The 19,626-nt window shown below is 48.3% G+C and overlaps 2 protein-coding genes across 6 annotated transcripts; one reads left to right on the forward strand and one right to left on the reverse strand.

The window, feature by feature from the left end:
- Positions 1-376: 376 nt before the first annotated feature.
- Positions 377-18,091, reverse strand: LOC122876002 (bromodomain-containing protein 3-like). 5 transcript variants are annotated; one of them, XM_044195785.1, is made up of 13 exons: positions 17,936-18,091; positions 12,264-12,590; positions 11,827-11,938; positions 11,437-11,574; positions 10,861-11,008; positions 8,264-8,433; positions 7,381-7,776; positions 6,691-6,819; positions 6,386-6,592; positions 5,930-6,162; positions 5,498-5,796; positions 4,337-4,485; positions 377-4,303 (listed from the first exon to the last, which is right to left on the reverse strand). In XM_044195785.1, the coding sequence occupies exons 3-12, from the start codon at positions 11,914-11,916 to the stop codon at positions 4,367-4,369; spliced, it is 1,929 nt and encodes a 642-aa protein (XP_044051720.1). In that variant the 5' UTR covers positions 11,917-11,938; positions 12,264-12,590; positions 17,936-18,091; the 3' UTR covers positions 377-4,303; positions 4,337-4,366. The 5 variants fall into 5 exon arrangements, with proteins under 5 accessions (XP_044051720.1, XP_044051723.1, XP_044051719.1 ...); XM_044195788.1 differs by having other exon boundaries at positions 377-4,485; positions 6,410-6,592; XM_044195784.1 differs by having other exon boundaries at positions 377-4,485.
- Positions 12,230-19,561, forward strand: LOC122876152 (vegetative cell wall protein gp1-like). The gene is made up of 2 exons (XM_044196129.1): positions 12,230-12,409; positions 18,929-19,561. The coding sequence occupies exons 1-2, from the start codon at positions 12,230-12,232 to the stop codon at positions 19,559-19,561; spliced, it is 813 nt and encodes a 270-aa protein (XP_044052064.1).
- Positions 19,562-19,626: the final 65 nt, after the last annotated feature.

Consider the following 19,626-nt stretch of genomic DNA (forward strand, 5'->3'; position numbering starts at 1 on the left):
TTCTGACCAAACACCTGCAGAGCTGATGGCGCTCCCATCAGCCTCAGCTGCACTCTGTGTTCACTGCTAACTAGCTAATGTTAGCATGCTAACAGGCTAAGCTAAGATGGTGAACATTATTCCTGCTAAACATCAGCACGTTAGCATTTAGCTCAAAGCTCCGCCGTGTCTCTGTAGCCTCACGGAGCTGCTAGCACGGCTGCAGCCTCCTACGACCTGGTTTACTCCAAAAGAAGAAACCTTCGCAGGTGTGCGGGGACGCTTGCATTTAGGGGGACGCGGACCTGTTCACGCAGTCGCGTTGTCGGGACTCACCTCCCGCAGCGATCCTGAGACACATTTTAAGGTGCGTGTGAATGAGAGTCGAGGCAGCGTGTCAGTTTATGTGTTTATTTATGAAAACAAAGGAACTCAGAAAATAAGGATCCCATATCAGTAATTACATCAAATAATTCACTTGTTGGTTTTTCGTCGGTTCGTCCTCTCTCTCTCTCTCGGTGTCTCTACTCTATCGAGCGGAGTTCGATCTAAACCTCAGACAGCTACTATACAGCTACTATACAGTGCTCAAACATATGGAAGAAAGAACGTACGGCCGGAGTGCATGCAAATACATAAAATCACTTTTTTCGTTTTTCTTATTAAAATACAAAAATTAACTATTAGCTTCAAAGCTCGACCATCAACTAAAAACAAACAGGAGGGTTACTGTGGCAACGAGCTGTCCGACTGTCTGTCACACCGGGAGAAAGTGTGTGTGTGTTAATTCGTCTGTAAAATGTCCAAAACAAAACCAAATGTTTGCTTTTAGTTTCCCAACATGTTTCTTCAGTCTGACGACAGTTTAAAAAAAAAAAAAAAAAGCTCAAACAAATTAATGTTTAGTTTTGACGTGACTTAAGTCACATAACAACTAAACCATCTCCATGACAACTGAGCAAGATGAAGGCCATGACATTTGGTCGAAAGCTTGGGAAACATGATTTGTTTGTCCAACAGATTCAATTAGAAACGAGATGAAAATCAGAAAAGAAATCCTCAGATTGTTGAAGCAGCTTCAGTCTTCAGTTTTTACAGAAAAAATGATTGAAATCAATTAAATTGATCAGTTGTTTCATTTCCACTTCAAATTCTCCGTCCTGCTGCTGAACCCGAACAGATCGTTAACCAATAATTACACGATTCGATATCTTTAACACCAACAATCTGCACGAATCAGAAGCTTTGAGTTTACAGACAGGTGAGATTTGACCAATCACAGAGCAGGAGGCAGGATCCGAACGAAGCCTGAGACGCAAAACTCAGGGCTAACGAGACCCTCCCTTACTTACGCGGGCTGCACCTGAAGGTCTGAAGATCACGAACGGCTCCAGACCTCATCGAGCCGAGTCCTGGTCTGAAAGTCCAGAATTTACGGCCGCGTCCGTGACGAGGCCGGAGGTCGTTATGTAGCGCAAGCAGAGGTCAAAGGTCACATACGAGGCGATCGTCAACAAGAGGAGTTTGATTTTAACAAACGACAGACAGGCAGTTAGACAGGTGAGCTGTATGTTTGAGAGCAGAAGTCACGATTTATTCCGATTGGTTCGATCTGATTGATTGATTGACGAACCCCCCCACCTGTCTGACAACGTTGTGTTCAAAACACGTCGGAAAATTGGAAATTTTAACTTTCTGTCAGAGGAAACTTCCTTTTCCGGCGTCACAGACTTTAACCGACCAATCGGAGCAGAGTGTCGTGGAGTTTGGTCTTGCGTTGAATCACCTCAACCCGACACCCGGAAACAGACTACAACACGAGACCACTCCTCGGGACAGAAAACCCCGGCGTGTCCCGCCGCCGCCGCCGCCGCCGCCGCCACCTGAAGCCTAAACCAGATATCAGGGGTCAAAGGTCAAAGCCAGGACAACCAGTCTGACATCTAGCAGGGTGCTGCTAGATGGCGGCTGCATCCCAAACGTAAGGAAGCTTCCTGACAACGCTGACCGAAGGAGTCAGCTGACTGCAGCTCGCCTCTAACGAACCAATCAGGCGAGTACGAGGTGGTGATGTCACCACAAACAAGGTAACGCGGCTTCTTCACGAGTAAAATAAAAGTCTAAAACGTTTCAGTTCACGCTGTGAAATCTCTTCATTCACTGATCGTCAGTCAGCGCCGACGAGGCTCTGCTGCGGCCAATCGGATCGAACGTTATTTAAAAAAAGATGAAATAAAATTCTGATAAGTTAAAGAAATAATTTCATCGAATTATCACCAACAGATTGAGGAAAGTTTGTTTTTTTTGACGTCATGTTGAGAAATAAAACCTTTATCGTCTGATCGGAGAAGGAAACAGAAATGTGACGTGCGCCTCCTCACGACGAGTCTGTCTTTATTTTGGACATTTTAAAGAGGAAATAATTAATCATAAAAATAATGGATAAAAAAATAAACAGCTGTTTTTCTCTTACAGAATTTGTAAGTGACACTGACGTATTTATTTTACACAGTTGTAACTTCTTATTTTTGGGGAAACTTTGACGAAGCGTTTATTTTTTCAGCAGATGAAGTTTTATTCTTCTTCTCCTTTCGTGCGAGTCTGAGCCGCCGCGTGCAGCAACTGAAACAAATCGAGACGGGACTCTTCCTCACGGGTTCAACTCTGACGGGAGGCGTCCATGAGGCGGGGGCCGTTACAGTATGAGTGGTTTTGGTGGTGGGGGGGGGGTACAAAGACATTTTAATATAGAGAACCTTATAAGACACAAACAAGTTCAGCACACAACCTGAAAATAAAAAACAGAAAAATAAAAGGAAATGTAGTGTTAAAAAAAGAAAGAAGTTTGTCTCGCTCTCGGCCGACAGCCGGCGCTGGTTTGGGGGGTTCGGGGGGTTCGGGGTCCGAGCCTGGTGACCCTCCACTGACCGCGGGGACAGACAGACAGTACGTTGTGGGTTTGTGTTGCAGGACCAGCAGAGGACAGGTGTGGTCTCAGGGGGCTTTTACTTTCAACTAAAACAGAAACCCGGATCCTTCTTTAGTCCAACTCCAATATCACAGCTGATCGTTTGACTAATTATCCATCAGCTTCTGAACTGAAAATCAATTCACGAGTTTGATTTTTATAAAAACAAAAACACCTGCAGCGACAGGAAACTTGTTGCAGAGAGAATCCACTGCGTGTTAGCTGACATTACATCTCCGCACAAGAGTCGCACACGTGACGCCGGCTCTGAGGTCGGCGTGACCTCAGACGGTAACGGTCTCTCCGCACCCCCAGCTGCTGATTTCAGTTTCCACGTGTGTTGATGGGGGGCGTGGCCCAGATCAGTCTCCGTGACGCTACCTCGTACAACGCTGCAGGACGCCGTTTTAAAGAAACGCTTTGGCGTAGCGGACAGACTGCGAGCACGGCTGGATTTAATGTTCAGACGCTCTTTGAGAAAGTAAGAACACCGAGTGGATCTTTGAAAACCTCGAGTGAATCTCTAAATAACGATCTACTGTGACTACGACACACAGATCTTCTGTCTGCAGCAAGTTTGGAGTCTGCGTAAGCTGGCTGGAGCTGGGTCTTTCATCTGGCAGCCGGAGAGCAGACTCTTCCCTTCGTGCAGCTCACGTGACGAGGTTCGAACACAGTTCATCAGAACTGGATCAGCTCCAGGCTGATCCGATGGGAACTATGGACAGAACTTGATTGGCTGCGGTGGGGAGTTTCTGCGTCCCACGACGCTCTCACGCCGATCGGAGTAAACCCCCCTGAGGTCACCTGCTCCTCCTCTCCCATGATGCTCTATAGATGCTTCTGGAATGTTTTCAGAGGTCAGGGGTCACAGCCGGCCGTCCAAGAAGAAGAAGAATAAAACGTCCACTGCGGCGACGCTCGAGCGCTCAGAGAAGATCGATACGACTCGCGCACACACGCCGCCCTCCTCCTCCTCCTCCTCCTCCTCCTCCTCCTCTCGGTGGGAAGATGCTGCTTTCTTCTTCTTCTCTTGTCTGTTTGCATTCCTCCAGGAAAAAAAATAAACGACACTAGGAGCTAAAAAACAGGTCAGCCTATTTACATACAGTCTCCAAGTCTGGGCGTGTGTGTGAGTGAGTGAGTGTGTGTGTGTGTGTGTGTGTGTTGTAAGAAGTTCAGAGTGTGTTTCTCTGTCTTGTTTGTGTGGGTGTTTGTTCAGGATGGAAGTTTACATGGATGTGTGTGTTAGTCTGTATCTGCATGTGTTAACTGTAAAGATTGAGTTCCTGTGTGTGTGTGTGTGTGTGTGTGTGTGTAGAGTGGATAAACCTCTGTGTGTGTGTGTGTGTGTGTAGAGTGGATAAACCTCTGTGTGTGTGTGTGTGTGTGTGTGTTCAGTAATGTGTGTGTGTGTGTTCAGTCTGTGTCGGAGGAAGAGGAGGTTCCTGTTGAGGAGCTGTCATCAGAGGAGGAAGAGGAGCTGCCACTCAAACGACTAGCCCCGCCTCCGGAGGCCCCGCCTCCTGCTGCCTTCTCTGGGGAGAGAGAGAGAGAGACAGGCAGAGAGAGAGACAGGCAGAGAGAGAGAGAGACAGGCAGAGAGAGAGAGAGACAGGCAGAGAGAGAGACAGGCAGAGAGAGAGAGAGACAGGCAGAGAGAGAGACAGGCAGAGAGAGAGAGAGACAGGCAGAGAGACAGGCAGAGAGAGAGAGAGACAGGCAGAGAGAGAGAGAGACAGGCAGAGAGACAGGCAGAGAGAGAGACAGGCAGAGAGACAGGCAGAGAGAGAGAGAGAGAGAGACAGGCAGAGAGAGAGACAGGCAGAGAGACAGGCAGAGAGAGAGAGAGAGAGAGGCAGAGAGAGAGAGACAGGCAGAGAGACAGGCAGAGAGAGAGAGAGAGAGAGACAGGCAGAGAGAGAGAGAGACAGGCAGAGAGACAGGCAGAGAGAGAGACAGGCAGAGAGACAGGCAGAGAGAGAAACAGAGGGGGGTGTTAATAAACAGATGCATGAGTCTTTGATGTTTAACCTTCACAGAGGTCAGAGGTCAAACCCAAACTGACCTGCTAGGAGCCCTGTGGCCCTCCTGACCCCCCCAACCCCCGGTGGTGAGTCCAAACAAGGCCACGTGCGGCTGAGGACACATCCGAACAGCGCTGAAGTAATACCCGAGCAGTGGCGAGGACGCCCCGGAGCAGGACCGGCGCCCCGGAGCAGGACCGGGGTCGGGTCCGAGTACAACTGCAACTACAGCTACATCTGAGCGTCACAGAGGTCGAGTCCGAGAGCGACCGAGGCCAAGACCGGGGGTCGGGGCGGACGCGTCCGGGCATCACGAGCTACGAGGGTCATGCTTGGGCTCAATAACCGAGCGAGCCCAAGCCGTTACAGTAAGGTCACGTCCAAGGACCAGATTCTGGTCCCTCAAAGGTTTCTGGTTTCCACAAAGGACTTTGTGTAACAGGAGTGTAGTCGTACTTTCCCAGTAAGAACAGCACTGGTACGAAGTACAGACAGTAGAGGTATACTAGTACTCGGTACTTACGCAGTAGCTTCCTCTGCTTCTTCTGCAGGCAGGATTTGACGTAGCGCTCCAGCTCTCGGAGCGTGGAGGGCTTGAGGGTTTCAAAATCGATCTCGATCTCGTCCGGGTTGGAGTCCCTCAGCGACGGCTCTCTGGACTGGATGATGTGGACGACGCGGCCCAGCTTCTCCCCCGGCAGCCGGTTTATATCCAGGCTCAGCTGGCGCTTTTCGTCATACGACATCGGCAGGGACGACTCCTCGCCGTCGTCTCCGTTGGCCGAGCCACCGCCCGACGCCTTACTGCCTTTCTTAGGTTGCCTGGAAACACACAGAGAGTCACTCTGATTGGTCAAAATAAAGTTAAACTCAGTCCCAACAGAGGTTTATGAAAATCCAGTTTTCACGTTTTCATTCTTCCAAAAAAAGAGCGAACTGACTGACTGAATCGTACCTAGTGGCGGTCACCGTGCTGTTGGCTTTCCTGGCCGGTGCTTTCTTCTGATTGGCTGGTTTGGGCTGCTGAGCGGCAGCCTTGGGCTTCTTCTCGTCCTCCATTTTGCCCTTGTTTCCTTTGTCTTTCTCCTTCTCTTTCTTCTTCTCCTTGTCTTTCTTCTCTTTCTTCTTCTTTGGCTTGCTGACCGGAGCCTGGGACAGGACGGCCAGCTGCTCGTGCACCGCCTTCAACTGGTGGAATATACTAATTATCAATACCTATAACCTTTCATGAATATTTGGGGACGCCTTCAGCTGGTGAATTATTCTAGAAATGGACATCTAAAATCACATATTAGTATGTAGGATCAGTATTTAATATCAAAAATAACCTTTTAATAGAGAATTAAATCAACAGAATTTCATTAAATCTACAATGATATTAAAAAAAGAAGAAAACCAGGATGTTCTTGACCTGTGATTGGTCGGCAGCACCAACCTGCTCCTGTAGCTCAGCCAATCGCGTGGCTCGCTCCTCCTCTGAGTCGGACGATTCGTCGGAGGAGGAGTTGTTGCTGCTGTCAGAGGAGGCGGTGCTTTTACTGACCAACGGCGTTGTGGACGGGACCGATGCCTCCAGGCCCTCGTCTGGGATCTTAGCGAAACGCATCTCGAACACGTCCTGAGGGGAGAGACGGAGGGACGAAGGTTAATTCAGCACAGCAAGGGACGAGGCGAAGGCTCTGAACGGCTGCGGAAGGTTCTGGAGGTCGTGCGTACCTGCAGCTTGCGGGCCATGGCCACCACCTCGTGGTCTGGAGGGTTGTACTTGTAACAGTTGGAGAACATTAACCTGACGTCGGTCGCAAAGCTCTGAGGATCGCTGTACTCTCCTTTATCCATCTTTTTCTGTTGGGCGGAGGGGGGAGAGGTGTTAAAAAATGTCTCCACACGCACATCTGCGCACCAACTCCTCTGCGGCGGTGCAACACTGCGCGCAACCTGTCACGTGTTCAAACCTGCGCTCTCGTCTAAGCGGGAGTCTGAATACAAATACACAACACACACCCGGAAATTCGACGCAGACAAGTCACACCGAGGACTCCCTGATTCTTTCACAGCGGTGTTTTAATTTGAAATGTAGGCGATTCATACTGCGACAGCGAGACTTCTACTACAAATGAAAAGGGACCCTGTTGGACGGGTGTAAACAATGCAGGATTCAAAATGTTTAAGAATCGCCTTTGCAAACATTTTGATACCGAATACGAGCTTTTTCCTTTGTATGCTCGAGGGTCGGACGGTTCAAGTCTCATCTGAAAAGCTGTAATTTCTCAGTTCCTCTTGCATCGTCCCCAGTTACAGCGACACCGACGCTGCATAACGCAGCCACCTCCCTGACTCATCTGAACGCGGCGTGCTGTGACGTCACGGCGGTGTGTTTTGTATGTGAGGTCGCGTGTGCGTTACCCGAACGGTGCTGAGGTCCATGGGGTGTTTGATGATGTCGTGGTAGTCGTGCAGCTCCAGAGCCTCGGCGTCCACCGGCTTGTAGAAGGGCCAGGCGTAGGCGGCGTGCTTCTTAGACAGCATCTCCTTCAGGATGGCGTCACAGTGTTTCATCTGCTCGCCGAGCTTGCCGCCCTTCCTTCCCCCAGCTCCCCCTCCAACGGCTCCCACCTCACCCCCCGCCACCTCCTCGCCCGTCTCCCTGCGGGTCTTGGCGGGGCGGGCGGCGGCCTCGCGGCGGGACGAGCCCAGTTTGGCTGGTTTGGTGTCCTGAGCTGACGGAGAGTCGGCACGACCGGCAGAGATGGCCGACGTGGTCGGAGTGGTGGTGTCGGCTTTCCTCTTCACACCTTTCTTCTGTTGGAGAGACAGACAGGTGTGAAGACAGACAGGAGGAGAGAGAGAGACAGTTGTAAAGCGAGAGACAGACAAGTAAAGAGAGACGGGTAGAAAGAGACAGGTACAGAGACAGAGAGACAGGTAGACAAGCAGAGACACAGGTACAGAAAAGGGTGGAGAGACAGGTAGAGGAAGACAGGCACAGAGACAGACAGAAGGAAACAGGTATAGAAAAGGGTGGACAGGTAAAGAGACAGACAGGTAGAGAGACAGACAGGTATGAAGACAGACACACAGAGAGAGAGAGACAGTTGTAAAGCGAGAGACAGACAAGTAAAGAGAGACGGGTAGAAAGAGACAGGTACAGAGAGAAGGAAACAGGTATAGAAAAGGGTGGACAGGTAAAGAGACAGACAGGTAGAGAGACAGACAGGTAAAGAGACAGAGAACTCAGTGTTTTATATTTTGGGTCACGTGATGCTGTCCCAAACCACACATCCGTTACCTTGACGACGGGCTGTGCAGACGGCATCATGGTTGCCGGGGGCTGCGGGGCAGAGACGGGGGGCGTGGCCTGGACAGGCGTGGGCGTGGTCGAGATGACAGGTGTTTGAGAGGGGGAGGGGGAGGGGTAGGAGGGGGGCGGGGAGGCTGAAGACTCCGCCTGCTGACTCACTGAGACAAAGACAGAGGAAGGACTGTTAGTCCTGACGGACCTCACAGCACTCGGGTACAAATGTTTCCCAAACAGCTGAAAGCGTCCGAACTGCGTCACGTCAACATATAAATGATTCAGTCAATGAATTTTATAAAACGTGGCTATTTATAACGTTTTCACGAAACTTCGAAATGCAGAGCGACACCAACGAATGTTCGGATAAGCCCCCATCAGGGTTTCAACATCGGCACTTTTGGCCGTTTCCATTACCGGTTTAAACGCGCCGAGCTGTGCCGCGCCCGACCGCCAGGTGCGTCATCGGCTACAGGTCTGCGTCTGTTCGAGCGAGGGCGGGGCCGAGCACAGAGGCCGGGGGCAGCGGTCGTGTTTAATTGTGCTTTAGAACGTAACCGCCGTCAAACAATCAGAAAATAACGTCTTATTTTTCTGATTCACTGCTTTGTTCTCGCTAACGCCGCTCTCTCTCTTCATTCACTCTAATGCTTGCTCGACCACGGCTGCGCCCGCTCTCCTGCTCGCTCGGGACACACCTGAAAGCGCGGCCCTGAGCGCCAAACCGAGCCGAGCCGAGCCAGCACCTGTATGGAAAAGGGCTGTAAGTGACCTGCTTTCACTCGTATTTTTCTCATAATGGACCGGCATTCGAAATGCCACATGGCTATTGTAGTTTTTATTTGAGCCATTTTGTAGTTTGAAAGAGCTAACTGGTATATGCAGCTAACCAAAGCGTTACAACAAACCCCGTGATGACCACTGAACACGTCAGATGAGTGAGGCAGGGAAACAAAGGCCTACCTGTGACGCTGAGCAGAAACCTCAGAACAAAAGTAAAACTTTAGCGGCCCGTGGGCCAAAACTGGTGAAAGCTGACGTTTTGCCTACCATTGTTCAAAACATTTACGATTTTCCTGTTTAATCTATTATAGATAAGACTGTAAATACAACACTGCCCCAGCGTGCAGAGCGGCAGCCGGCTTTCTGAATTAAGTCTGATAAACGTTTACTGTAACGTACGTAACGGATGATTTACACATAAATAATATAATTTAGCCTCTGTGACCAGAACAGATTTGTGTCAGCAACAGTACTTTTATACGAGTACAATGGAACTCCTTGTATTTGACATTAATGAACGAATTCTGTGATATAGTTGGAAACATTGCTCTTTGTAGACAAATAAAGCGACACAAACATTCGGCGAGTTACAGGTGCCGACACATCCCCGCCCCCCCTGCTCTGAATATTTTGTTCCAGAGTATTTTCCAACGACACGACGGATGCGTCGTGTTTAGGTAAACTTGGCTAGCAAGCTAGCTCTCCCCCCTCTGCAGTTAGCTATGTGTGCAGCTTAGCTAATCTCCAAATGTATTTTTGGCTCAGTGCGACTGATTCTCCAGGTTGGTTCTGAATGTTATCGTTCTTCTGAGGGAAAACGTTTGAACTGAGCAGTTCCCACTCTGCTGAGTCGGACGTATCGTGGGGAAAATGCATTTGTTCCAAATCGGCATTCTGAATGTATTTATTTAACTAAACAGCCGAGTGATGAGAGGCACATAACGTGAAGAGACAGTATTTTGTTTTTGGTTAATGACTTTTAACTTATCCAGTGGGGCAAGTACATTTCTCTTCCACATTTTGCCGACAGGCCTTAACGTCAAGCCCTGCAGTAAAATCCCGTATTGAAGAAGTGATATCGCTGCATGTTGTTTTAAACCAAACTTTATACTGAGAACTTCAGGGTCACCACCTGACACAGACTTCAGAGCTCAGGTTGCATCATTCTGTGCAAAGAGACAGTAAAATATTACTGGCTGCACGTTCTTTTGTTTTGTGTTCCCTGCTGTACACAAAATCCACAGTTCGGTATGTACCTCAGCTTCGGGGTTCGGCAAGATTTCGGTACAGCCAAACCAAAAAAAGGTCATTTATTTTGAAAAATGGAAACATTTCACAGGCTCATTGGCCATAATTCTTTCTGTAACAGTTAAGGCACTCAAACACTGGCATGTTGGCAATAAGAACAAATAACAGAAAGAAATCGCACACGTGTCAGTAATGCTGCAGCGTAAGACTCTGACCGCTTGATAAGTCCATTCCAGTCTGCTTTTATCTCGTTCCGCTAATCGACACATTCTGCTGATGCCGCCGTAAATGACAACAGACGTGCCCGACTTCAGCCGAACAATGTCGGCATACAGTTTGACACTAGTCGTTGCCCATTTTCGCCGTAACGAACCGGGAAACCGACACTACACGAGCTAACCGGGCTAACCAGGCTAACCCGACTAGCATGCTCCAGCTGACCGACAACAACGCGCACCGCAACACGGAAGCTGGAACCGCGACTCGAGACCGCGGACGTTTATATTGCAGGATCAGTACTGCAGTACTGCGCTTGTAGTAGTATTAACAGTGTTATTTACCTGTAGTGGCAGCAGTGGGCTGTTTGCTCTTGGTCTTTCCTTTGGGAGCTGGAGGCAGCAGAGCGACTTCTTCTTGAGGCATCTGAGCAACTTTCTGCAGGAAGATTTTCTCTAAAGCCTGAGCCATCAGGACGATGTCGTCTGTGGGCTAAAACACACAAACGCAACCGTTTCTTAGATGCCGTTACGTGACATTTAAAAAGGTGTTTTCAAAGAACCGCAACTCTTCAGCAACATCTAGTGGCAGCCATCGACTCCACTTTATTTATATAGCACCTTTCATACAAACATGTAGCCCAAAGTGCTTTACACAGTAAGATTACAACACACAAAATGAAATTTACCACGATAAAACAATTAAGCGTTAAAGTCAATAGAACACAAATGAAATAAAATCAACAGCAAGGATCAAAATGAAAAGCCTCGACACGCTGCCTGCTTCCTCCACAGTCCAAATTCCACATCACAGATATCACACCTGTCAGTCAGGGTGCACGCTGCCAGTAAATATTACTGACCGCAACTTCAAAATGGAAACTACATACTGTAGTAACGTGTGTGTGTGTGTGTGTGTACCTTGTTGTAGATATAACAGTTGGTGAACATGGTGTTGAAGTCCTGCATGGCCTCACTCGCGCTCCAGTAATAATTGTTCTCCAGACGTTTCTTGATGGTTCCCATGTCCATTGGGTTCTTGATCACCTTGTGGTAGTCCTGGAAACATGGATGTGGTTAGCTTAGCTTAGCATAAAGACTGGAAACAGGGGGAAACAGCTTGCCAGCTTCTGTCCAAAAGGTAACAAAATCCGCCTGCCAGCTCCTCTAAAGCTCACTGATCAACATGTTGTATCTTGCTTGTTTCATCTGTACAGAAACTGAAATGTTTAAAACCCAAACGCTGGTCTAGGAGGGGGTTACAGACTGCAGATGCAGCGAAAAAGCAGTCAGACGTGTTCTGTGACGTACCGCCAGGCAGAGTTTGATGGCGTCGACGGGCTGGTAGAAAGGCCAGGCGAACTGATGCTTCCACAGAGTCTTCACCACCACGTTCTGCATGTACTGCAGCTGGTTGGTCTTTCTGATGGACACAGACACAGAGACCGCCACATCAGGACTCAGGGAAGCACTGATGTTCACACGTGTTCTCACAACACAATAAAGAAAGAAATGTAGAAGTAGGAATAAAATAACCAAATAAAAATTAAAACATTAATGTCTTTGAACACACCAACAAAACGACTTTAATGAACTACATCACCACATGATGACGTCACAATAAATAAATAAATAAGCTGACTAAATGTTTTCTCTGTAAACTGGAAGGAGCTCAATCTAAAAACGCTGGATGACTTGAACACGATCAGCAGCGATGTCATCAACGCAGGTGTTGCGGAGCTTCCTACCTGCCGGGTTTGGTGGGATTGGTGACCTCAGGTGGGGGTGGGTTGGTGAGGGTGGGGGGGCTGGGGGGCGCAGCCTCGGGGCGTCCGACATGGTGGACGACGGTGACGCAGCGATGCACCGTGGGACGGCAGTGTCCGACCTGAAGGTGAAAAAACAACTCCCTCTGTGGTCTGAGGGTGTGTGTGTGTGGGTGTATGTGTGTGTGTGTGTGTGTGTGTGTGTGAGGGCACACAGGTGTGTGTTAGTGCGTGTTCAGTTCAGGTGTTGTTGGCGTCGATTCTTCAGCTCGATGTTTCCCCCGAGGAGACAAATTCCCATCGCACGACCTGAAAGAGACACAGAGACAGCATTAGCATCGTTAGCTCTCTCTCCTGCTGCTGACAGCCACAAACATTAAAGCACGGTCACGCTAACAAGTGGCACAGCGAAACGCATCCAGCTGTCATCCATTAATCCACCAATCGTTCCAGCACAATATTTAAACAGTGTATACTGAGTAGAGCTGCAGCGATCTGTCGATTCATCGAGTAGTCGATCGACAGAAAATTAAACAGCTACTATTTTTATTAATCGATCAATCTTTTGGAGTAATTTTGTTAAGCAAAAATTCCACAAGTCTCTGGTTCCAGCTTCTTCTATTCTATTTTTTGCTTTTAGTGGACAGGAGACAAGGGGAGAGGGGGGCATGCCTGGGTCCTAGGCCGGAATCGAACCAGGGATGTTGTGGTTACGTGGTATGCGCCTTAACCATTACGCTGTCAGGACCTAATAGACTAAATACTGTTTAAAACACTTGGACGCCCCCCTAACATTAACTTGCTTGCAACACCTGACGTCTGCGAGCAGTTTAAAATATTTTTTTTACAGAAAACATTTAAAATGATCAGATCCCAGACTGACAGCCGCTGGCCCCATAAGTCACCTGTCCCAGAGCCTTTAACCCGAAGGTCAGTGTCTCTTTCCGCTCTCAATCATATGGTTCAGCACATGAAGTCAGCTACTTGCCCCGTGGATCTGGTCCCTACCCGACTACTGAAGGAGACTCTGCCTGCTGTTGGCCCCCTTAAAAGCTCCCTGACCTCCGGCTCTGTCCCCGCTGGTTTTCAAACTGCTCGGGTCGAACTGCTCCTTAAAACACCCAACTTAGATCCCTCCACTCTGGATAACTACAGACCTGTTTCAAAACTCTTATTTTTATCCAAGATCCTAGAAAAAGCTGCATTCAAACAATTAGCACCACATTTGACAGATAATCTATTTAAATCGTTCCAGTCTGGTTTTGGATCCCTTTACGGCACTGTAATGACCTTCTGTTGAAGGCCGAGGACGCTGGCGAGTTCTCTGTTCTAGTTCTTTTGCACCTCAGCGCTGCTTTCGACACAGTTGATCATAACATGCTGATCATAACAGGCTGGAAAGGTGGGCAGGAAACACTGTGGCCTTAAACTGGTTCAGGTCTAATACATGTTCCTCTGTGACTATGGCCGGCTCAGTTTCATCCCCCCATGAACATGCTCTGGTGTCCCCCAGGGTTCAATTCTGGGTCCCATTTTCTTCTTCATCTATATGCTCCCTCTTGGAGACTTCATCCGCAAATATAATGTCCAGTTTCACTGTTACGCCGATGACACACAGCTCTATCTTCCAATCAGACCCGGCGACCAGTCAAACATAGCAACCCTCCACAAGTGCCTTGCTGAAATAAAACACTGGATGTCACAACTTTCTCCAACTAAACAAAATCTGACGTCATTGTACTTGGTCCCCCCCGCAAACAGAATTCAAAGCATGGCAAACCTACGTGAACTAGCTCTCAGCCAGAAATCTTGGCGTAGTTTTTGTTCAGGACTTGGGTTTTGAACCCCATGTAAAGAAAGTTGTTCAGTCATGTTTTTATCATTTGAGAAATATAGCCAAGGTTAAGACTTTTAATACAACCACAGATCTGGAGAAACTCCTCCATGTTTTTATCTCCTCCTGCCTCGACTACTGTAGCTCCCTGTATACCTGTCTCCGTCAGAAATCAATCCACCGCCTACAGTCAGTCCAAAATGCTGCAGCTCGGCTTTCAACTCAATCCAAAGAATGTGACCATATCAGCCCTGTTTTAGCTGCCTGTTTATTTCAGGATTGATTTTAAAATTCTTTTGATTACTTTTAAGGCAAGGCATGGGCTGACCCGCCCTACAGCGCTGACCTTTTAACCCCCTACGAGCCGGGACGCAGACTGAGATCCTCTGGGAGGGCGTTGCTAGCTGTTCCAAGGCCTTTGCTGTCAGCCCCCCCCCCCTCAACCTGCCAGAGGAGATCAGGCTTGCAGAGTCAGTCCCTGTTTTATCTCACTTCTTACAACACATTTTTAGAAAAAAGCTTATATTATGTGATGCCTATTTTTATTTCATCTTTCGATTTGTTTGTGTGTTTTATGTTGACTGTTGTAAAGCACTGTGTTAGCTGTATTGGAAAGTGGTATAAAAATAAAGCTATTATTAAATGACTAATCAAGAAAATAAACGGCACATTAATCAATAATGAAAATAATTGTCTCTCTACGACGGCTGGACTAGCGTGGACGTTCACGACGCATAGAAACAGTTTGACTTCAGACGAAGTCAGAAAACACGTCGTACGAACGAGTTCTGTTCGAGCGCGATGCTTCGGGGGATTATAACACAATGTTTCAGGGTATACTGATTGATTTTTTATATGATTTTTGCATCCATGTGATGACGTTTCTTGACTTGTCAAGTATTTAATTTGCTGAATTAACCAACAACACTATTGTCTGGTTGTTTGTTCCATAAATAGTTTCTCAACTGATTTAACAGAAACGTTACTTTGTCCCGATATGTACGGATATCGCAAAATAAAAGTACAGTGACTTTACAGTGATTTTATCCACACTGCCTTCTTCCTTTAGCTAAATTGTTGGCATGCCAATCAGAAAGCAATAGTCCTTTTATGAATTGTTTCCTTTTACCATTTTAATATTTTCATGTTATTTGTTTCTAAAAACTTTATTTGAAACTTTTTTCAGCGTACTAAGTAAAAGCAACACCAGCATTTATCCATCAATACTTGCTCCAGCGTTCGTCCATCAAAACAATCAGCTACCGGCCGACGTTACTTGATGGATGGGTGAGGTTTTATTTATTATTTCTGATGCCAGAAATCTCCCCATTCAGTAAAATATTACAAACTCAAGTTTCACATTTGTATTAATTTCAGATAAATTGCAAACTAACTGTCAAAGGTCACAGTAAAGGATGTGTGTGTGTGTTTATGTGGGTGAGATCAATTAATTTAGTAATCGCTTCAACAGCAATCAGAATAGCAGTAATGACAGACGGACATTAATCTCGTCCTGTGCAGTTCACACATCCTCGTTTGACCAGTTTCTCTGGTTTATACAAACATCGCAGACCGAGGGTCACCTGCTCCTGTCAATCATCAACACACTTTCAATATTCAGTGTCATAATCATCCTCCACAGAACCAGACCGACGGATCAGGTCCGTCTGAACCGCAGTACTGAACCCTGTCCCGACATGTTCCGCCAACGATGAAGTCATTTTCAGCGACTTCTAGAGAAGCAGTCGGTCATAACTTTGTCATAACGGACCCGCTCGGACCCATCAGGACCCAGCGAACATCCAAAACCCTCCACAGGACGTCTGCCAACCGTCAGACTCACCAAATCATTTTAACGTCCAGCAACGCTGCGTTCTCAGCTCTGGTCTGGAAGCTGAGACATTTCTCCCGAGTCTGACTTCAGTTTAGTTAGCGCTGAAATTCTTGTTTGATTAGTTGGCACAAAATCAATGAGCAAACAATGTTGATGATCAACAGTTTCAGGCATTTATCAATCAAAACCTCCGACCAAAGGTGACGACGGTCTGTTTCTCTCTCTTTGGGTTTGGACAAAACAAAACATCTGAAGTTTTCTGACATTTTTATGGACTAAAGCACTCAGCTTTCAAATAAAGAGATAAATTGTTAATAAAAGTCGTAATTTCAGCCTTAAAACTATCACAAGAATCCAATATTATTATTATTGTATAAGAATCCTGACAATGGTTTTCCAAAAAGTTTGAAATTCACCAGATTACATTTAGTGTAAAAGTATTTAAGCTGCATTTTAGTCTAATTTAAAGTAATGAAGCAGGCGTGTTTTCTCCAGTCTGATCCAGATCCAGGTGCAGGAGGTCTGGGGCTCTTTACAGCAGAACCATCAGGGCAAATAAGGCTCAATAACATGTAGAGTTTGTGAAATAATTATAAAGCCTGTGGTTGCAAACATGTGCAAAAACTGGAAATATGAAATTCAAGTTGGAGAATGTGTAGAAAAGGTGAATCTGCCTTAAATTCACATTTTAAATCACAGAGAGCCGCAACTAACGGTTATTTCCAGACGACTGTGTTTTTTAAAACTGTTGATTTCTGTTGATCAAGTGATCGATTAATCGTCTAACGCTTTCAGCTCCACATTCGCAGACACAGGACTGTAAAACGGATCAGAACCAGACTTCATTGATCCCCGAGGGGAAACTCTGGAAGGAGAAAGTTAAGCTGAAAAGAGCCGTGTGGAATATGTTCAGGCTGCGAAAACAACTGACAGGTGGACAAAGTATGATTTACATCTACAGACTGGAGTTATTTGTGTCCTTCTGATCCATAAACAACAAACCATCTGAGCCCAGGTCCACTGTCACTCCACACTTTCTCTGTTCTCTTTCAGCAGGAAACAACTTCTTGCAGCCCAAATATTCCTCTAAGTCACCAACAACTGACGTTCACGCATGTGTGCATACAGAGTCCCGCAGCACCGTTTAACACCGGGACCACAGACGGAAACTGGACCGTCAGCTCCGTCTGAGGAAACGCAGCTCGGTTCAGTGTGTTTACCGACAGTCCAGCTACAGGAACAGATACCGAGCCTGCGACCCGCCTGTCCGACAGCAAACGAGCCGTAAGCCTCCTCTGAACAGTCCGGGTCGCTGAAGTCCTGCACGGACCGACAGATGCTGGGAGTCCGGCGGCTGCTCGCTGAGCCTGCATGCTGCTGCGGTTCAGCGGCTAACGAGCGAGCTAACTGCTAACAGACACCGCTGTGACCAACAAACTCCACAAATCCAGTCGACAGCAACGCCATCCACAGCCCGACACGCCGAGCCGGTTATTTGCTGCTGGATTGCAGCTGAAATCCCGCTCTAGCTGCTCCTGCTGCTCAGCTGTGAGGGTTTTGCAGGCTAACGAAACATCCCATTTATCTTGCTTTAAAAAGATGGCGGGCAAGCCAATGCAAAATATAAGCTAGGTCGCTAGCTAACCGAGCTAGGCTACTTACCGAAGACGTAAAATGTCATTAATATTGTTTATAGCGGTTGTGTAGATATCTGAGCGTGTGTTGAAGGGAATATCTTGACATTTGTTCTCGTATGAGACGCACAGAGGCCAGATTAATACGGAGAGAAATCCAATCTTTGTAGATGTTACCGCTCGGTGTTTGGCTAGCTATTAAGCCGTTAGCCTGTTAGCTGAGCTTTGTCTGAAGGCGCCGAGCGGCCAGCCAGGCTCCGACATACACCGACACATTCTGCACTCTCCGGGAAACGCTTCCGCTCCGTTTACCCGCTAATCCCACCGCTGCCGGTCAGAGAGACGTGTTTACTTTGTGTTTCGGTCCTCCGGTGCGTCCAGCGGCGGGCTCCGGTCAGTTTTCAGGAAGATTTTTATTTAGCGAAGTAGCATAATAGATGAGTTATCAGCTGTCTACCGTGTGCGCAGGCGCAGTGACGAGCAGCATCATGGATGTTGTTGTGATCGAATTGGCTGGCCGGGTGGCTAAGGCGCTGTGATTGGCTGTGGTGTATTTGTGGGGCTATGATTTGTTGCTGGGGGGATGTGACGCGCTATGATTGGCCGGTGAGTTGGTTTAAGTGCAGTAATTGGCTGAGGCGATGGCAGGGTTGCTGTGATTGGCTGGTGATGGTTCAGAATGGCGCCGTCACTCCTTCGAACTGCGTTTCCCAGCAGGCGACACGGCAGCAGAGAGGCCAGCGCTGCTCCGCCGATGAGTTAAATCAATAACTGATCTTTTTATTGATCCATCAGACAGTATGACGTAGGGACCAGCAGTGTGAGTGACGTGTTGAGCGCTGGGGGAGTAAAACATGAACATGTGATATAAAAACAATCATTTGGATTTTCAGCAGGACTGACACTTAGATTGTTTCCTTTTTATTGAACCTTTATTTAATCATTAACCCTGGACACTAATTAAGAAATACACTTTCAGCGGAGACCTGACAGCGTAGCAGTGCAAGATAAAGTTATAAAAACCTTAACCTCCAGGCGTCTGGTGGGGAAGCACCTGCAGAACACAGAGAGGCAACATGGAGGCTGATGGAGAAGCAGGAGAGAACCGGAGTGGGAACGTGTGTCGTGGTTTCCTGCAAACAACTGAAACAGGATGAAAACCACCAATACGACTGAAAAACCCCCAACTGTAGAAACATTAAAGAATACAGAACAAACACTGCACGTGTTTCAAACTGCGTCAGGACGCAAAGAAACAAAGCTGCTGCCTTTTTACGGAAACCTTTCAGCCTCCTGACGCCTGTTTCATTCTTAAATATTTAGCTAAACAAACTGCATGTGACAGAGGCGTAGCACAACACCCCAGACCTCGCCCCAGTCCTACACCCCCTCAGTCCCTCGCCCCTCAGTCCCTACGCCCCCGGCCTACACCCCTCAGTCTCGCCCCAGTCCTCGCCCCCTCAGTCCCTCGCCCCCAGTCCTACGCCCCCGGCCTCGCCCCTCAGTCCCTCGCCCCTCAATCCCTACGCCCCAGTCCTCCTTTGACCTCGCCCCTCAGTCCCTCGCCCCTCAGTCCCTCCCCCCGTCGCCCCCTCAGTCGCCCCAGTCTCGCCCCCTCAGTCCTACGCCCCTCAATCCTCGCCCCAGTCCTACGCCCCGGCCTCGCGCCCCAGTCCTCGCCCCTCAGTCCTCGCCCCCTCAGTCCTCGCCCCTCAGCCTCAGTCCTCGCCCTCAGTCCCGCCCCCAGTCCCGCCGGCCTACGCCCCTCAGTCCCTCGCCCCTGGCCTCGCCCCCCCTACGCCCCCTCAGTCCTCTCCCCCTGGCCTCGCGCCCAGTCCTACGTCCCGCCCCTCAGTCCCACGCCCCGCCTCGCCCTCGGCCTCGCCCCAGTCCCTCGCCCCAGTCCTGGCATATGCCCCTTGGCATATGCTGCTTCTTCACCCCTGTGAGTAAACGCAGTACTTCACTCTGTGCGTAGCTGCTTTACGTTATGTCACATGTGTAAATGTACGTACTGCACATTTCTGCTGCTGTACATATTAG

This window comes from Siniperca chuatsi, linkage group LG5 (genome assembly GCF_020085105.1).
Source record: "Siniperca chuatsi isolate FFG_IHB_CAS linkage group LG5, ASM2008510v1, whole genome shotgun sequence".
In the NCBI taxonomy this organism is placed as follows: domain Eukaryota; kingdom Metazoa; phylum Chordata; class Actinopteri; order Centrarchiformes; family Sinipercidae; genus Siniperca; species Siniperca chuatsi.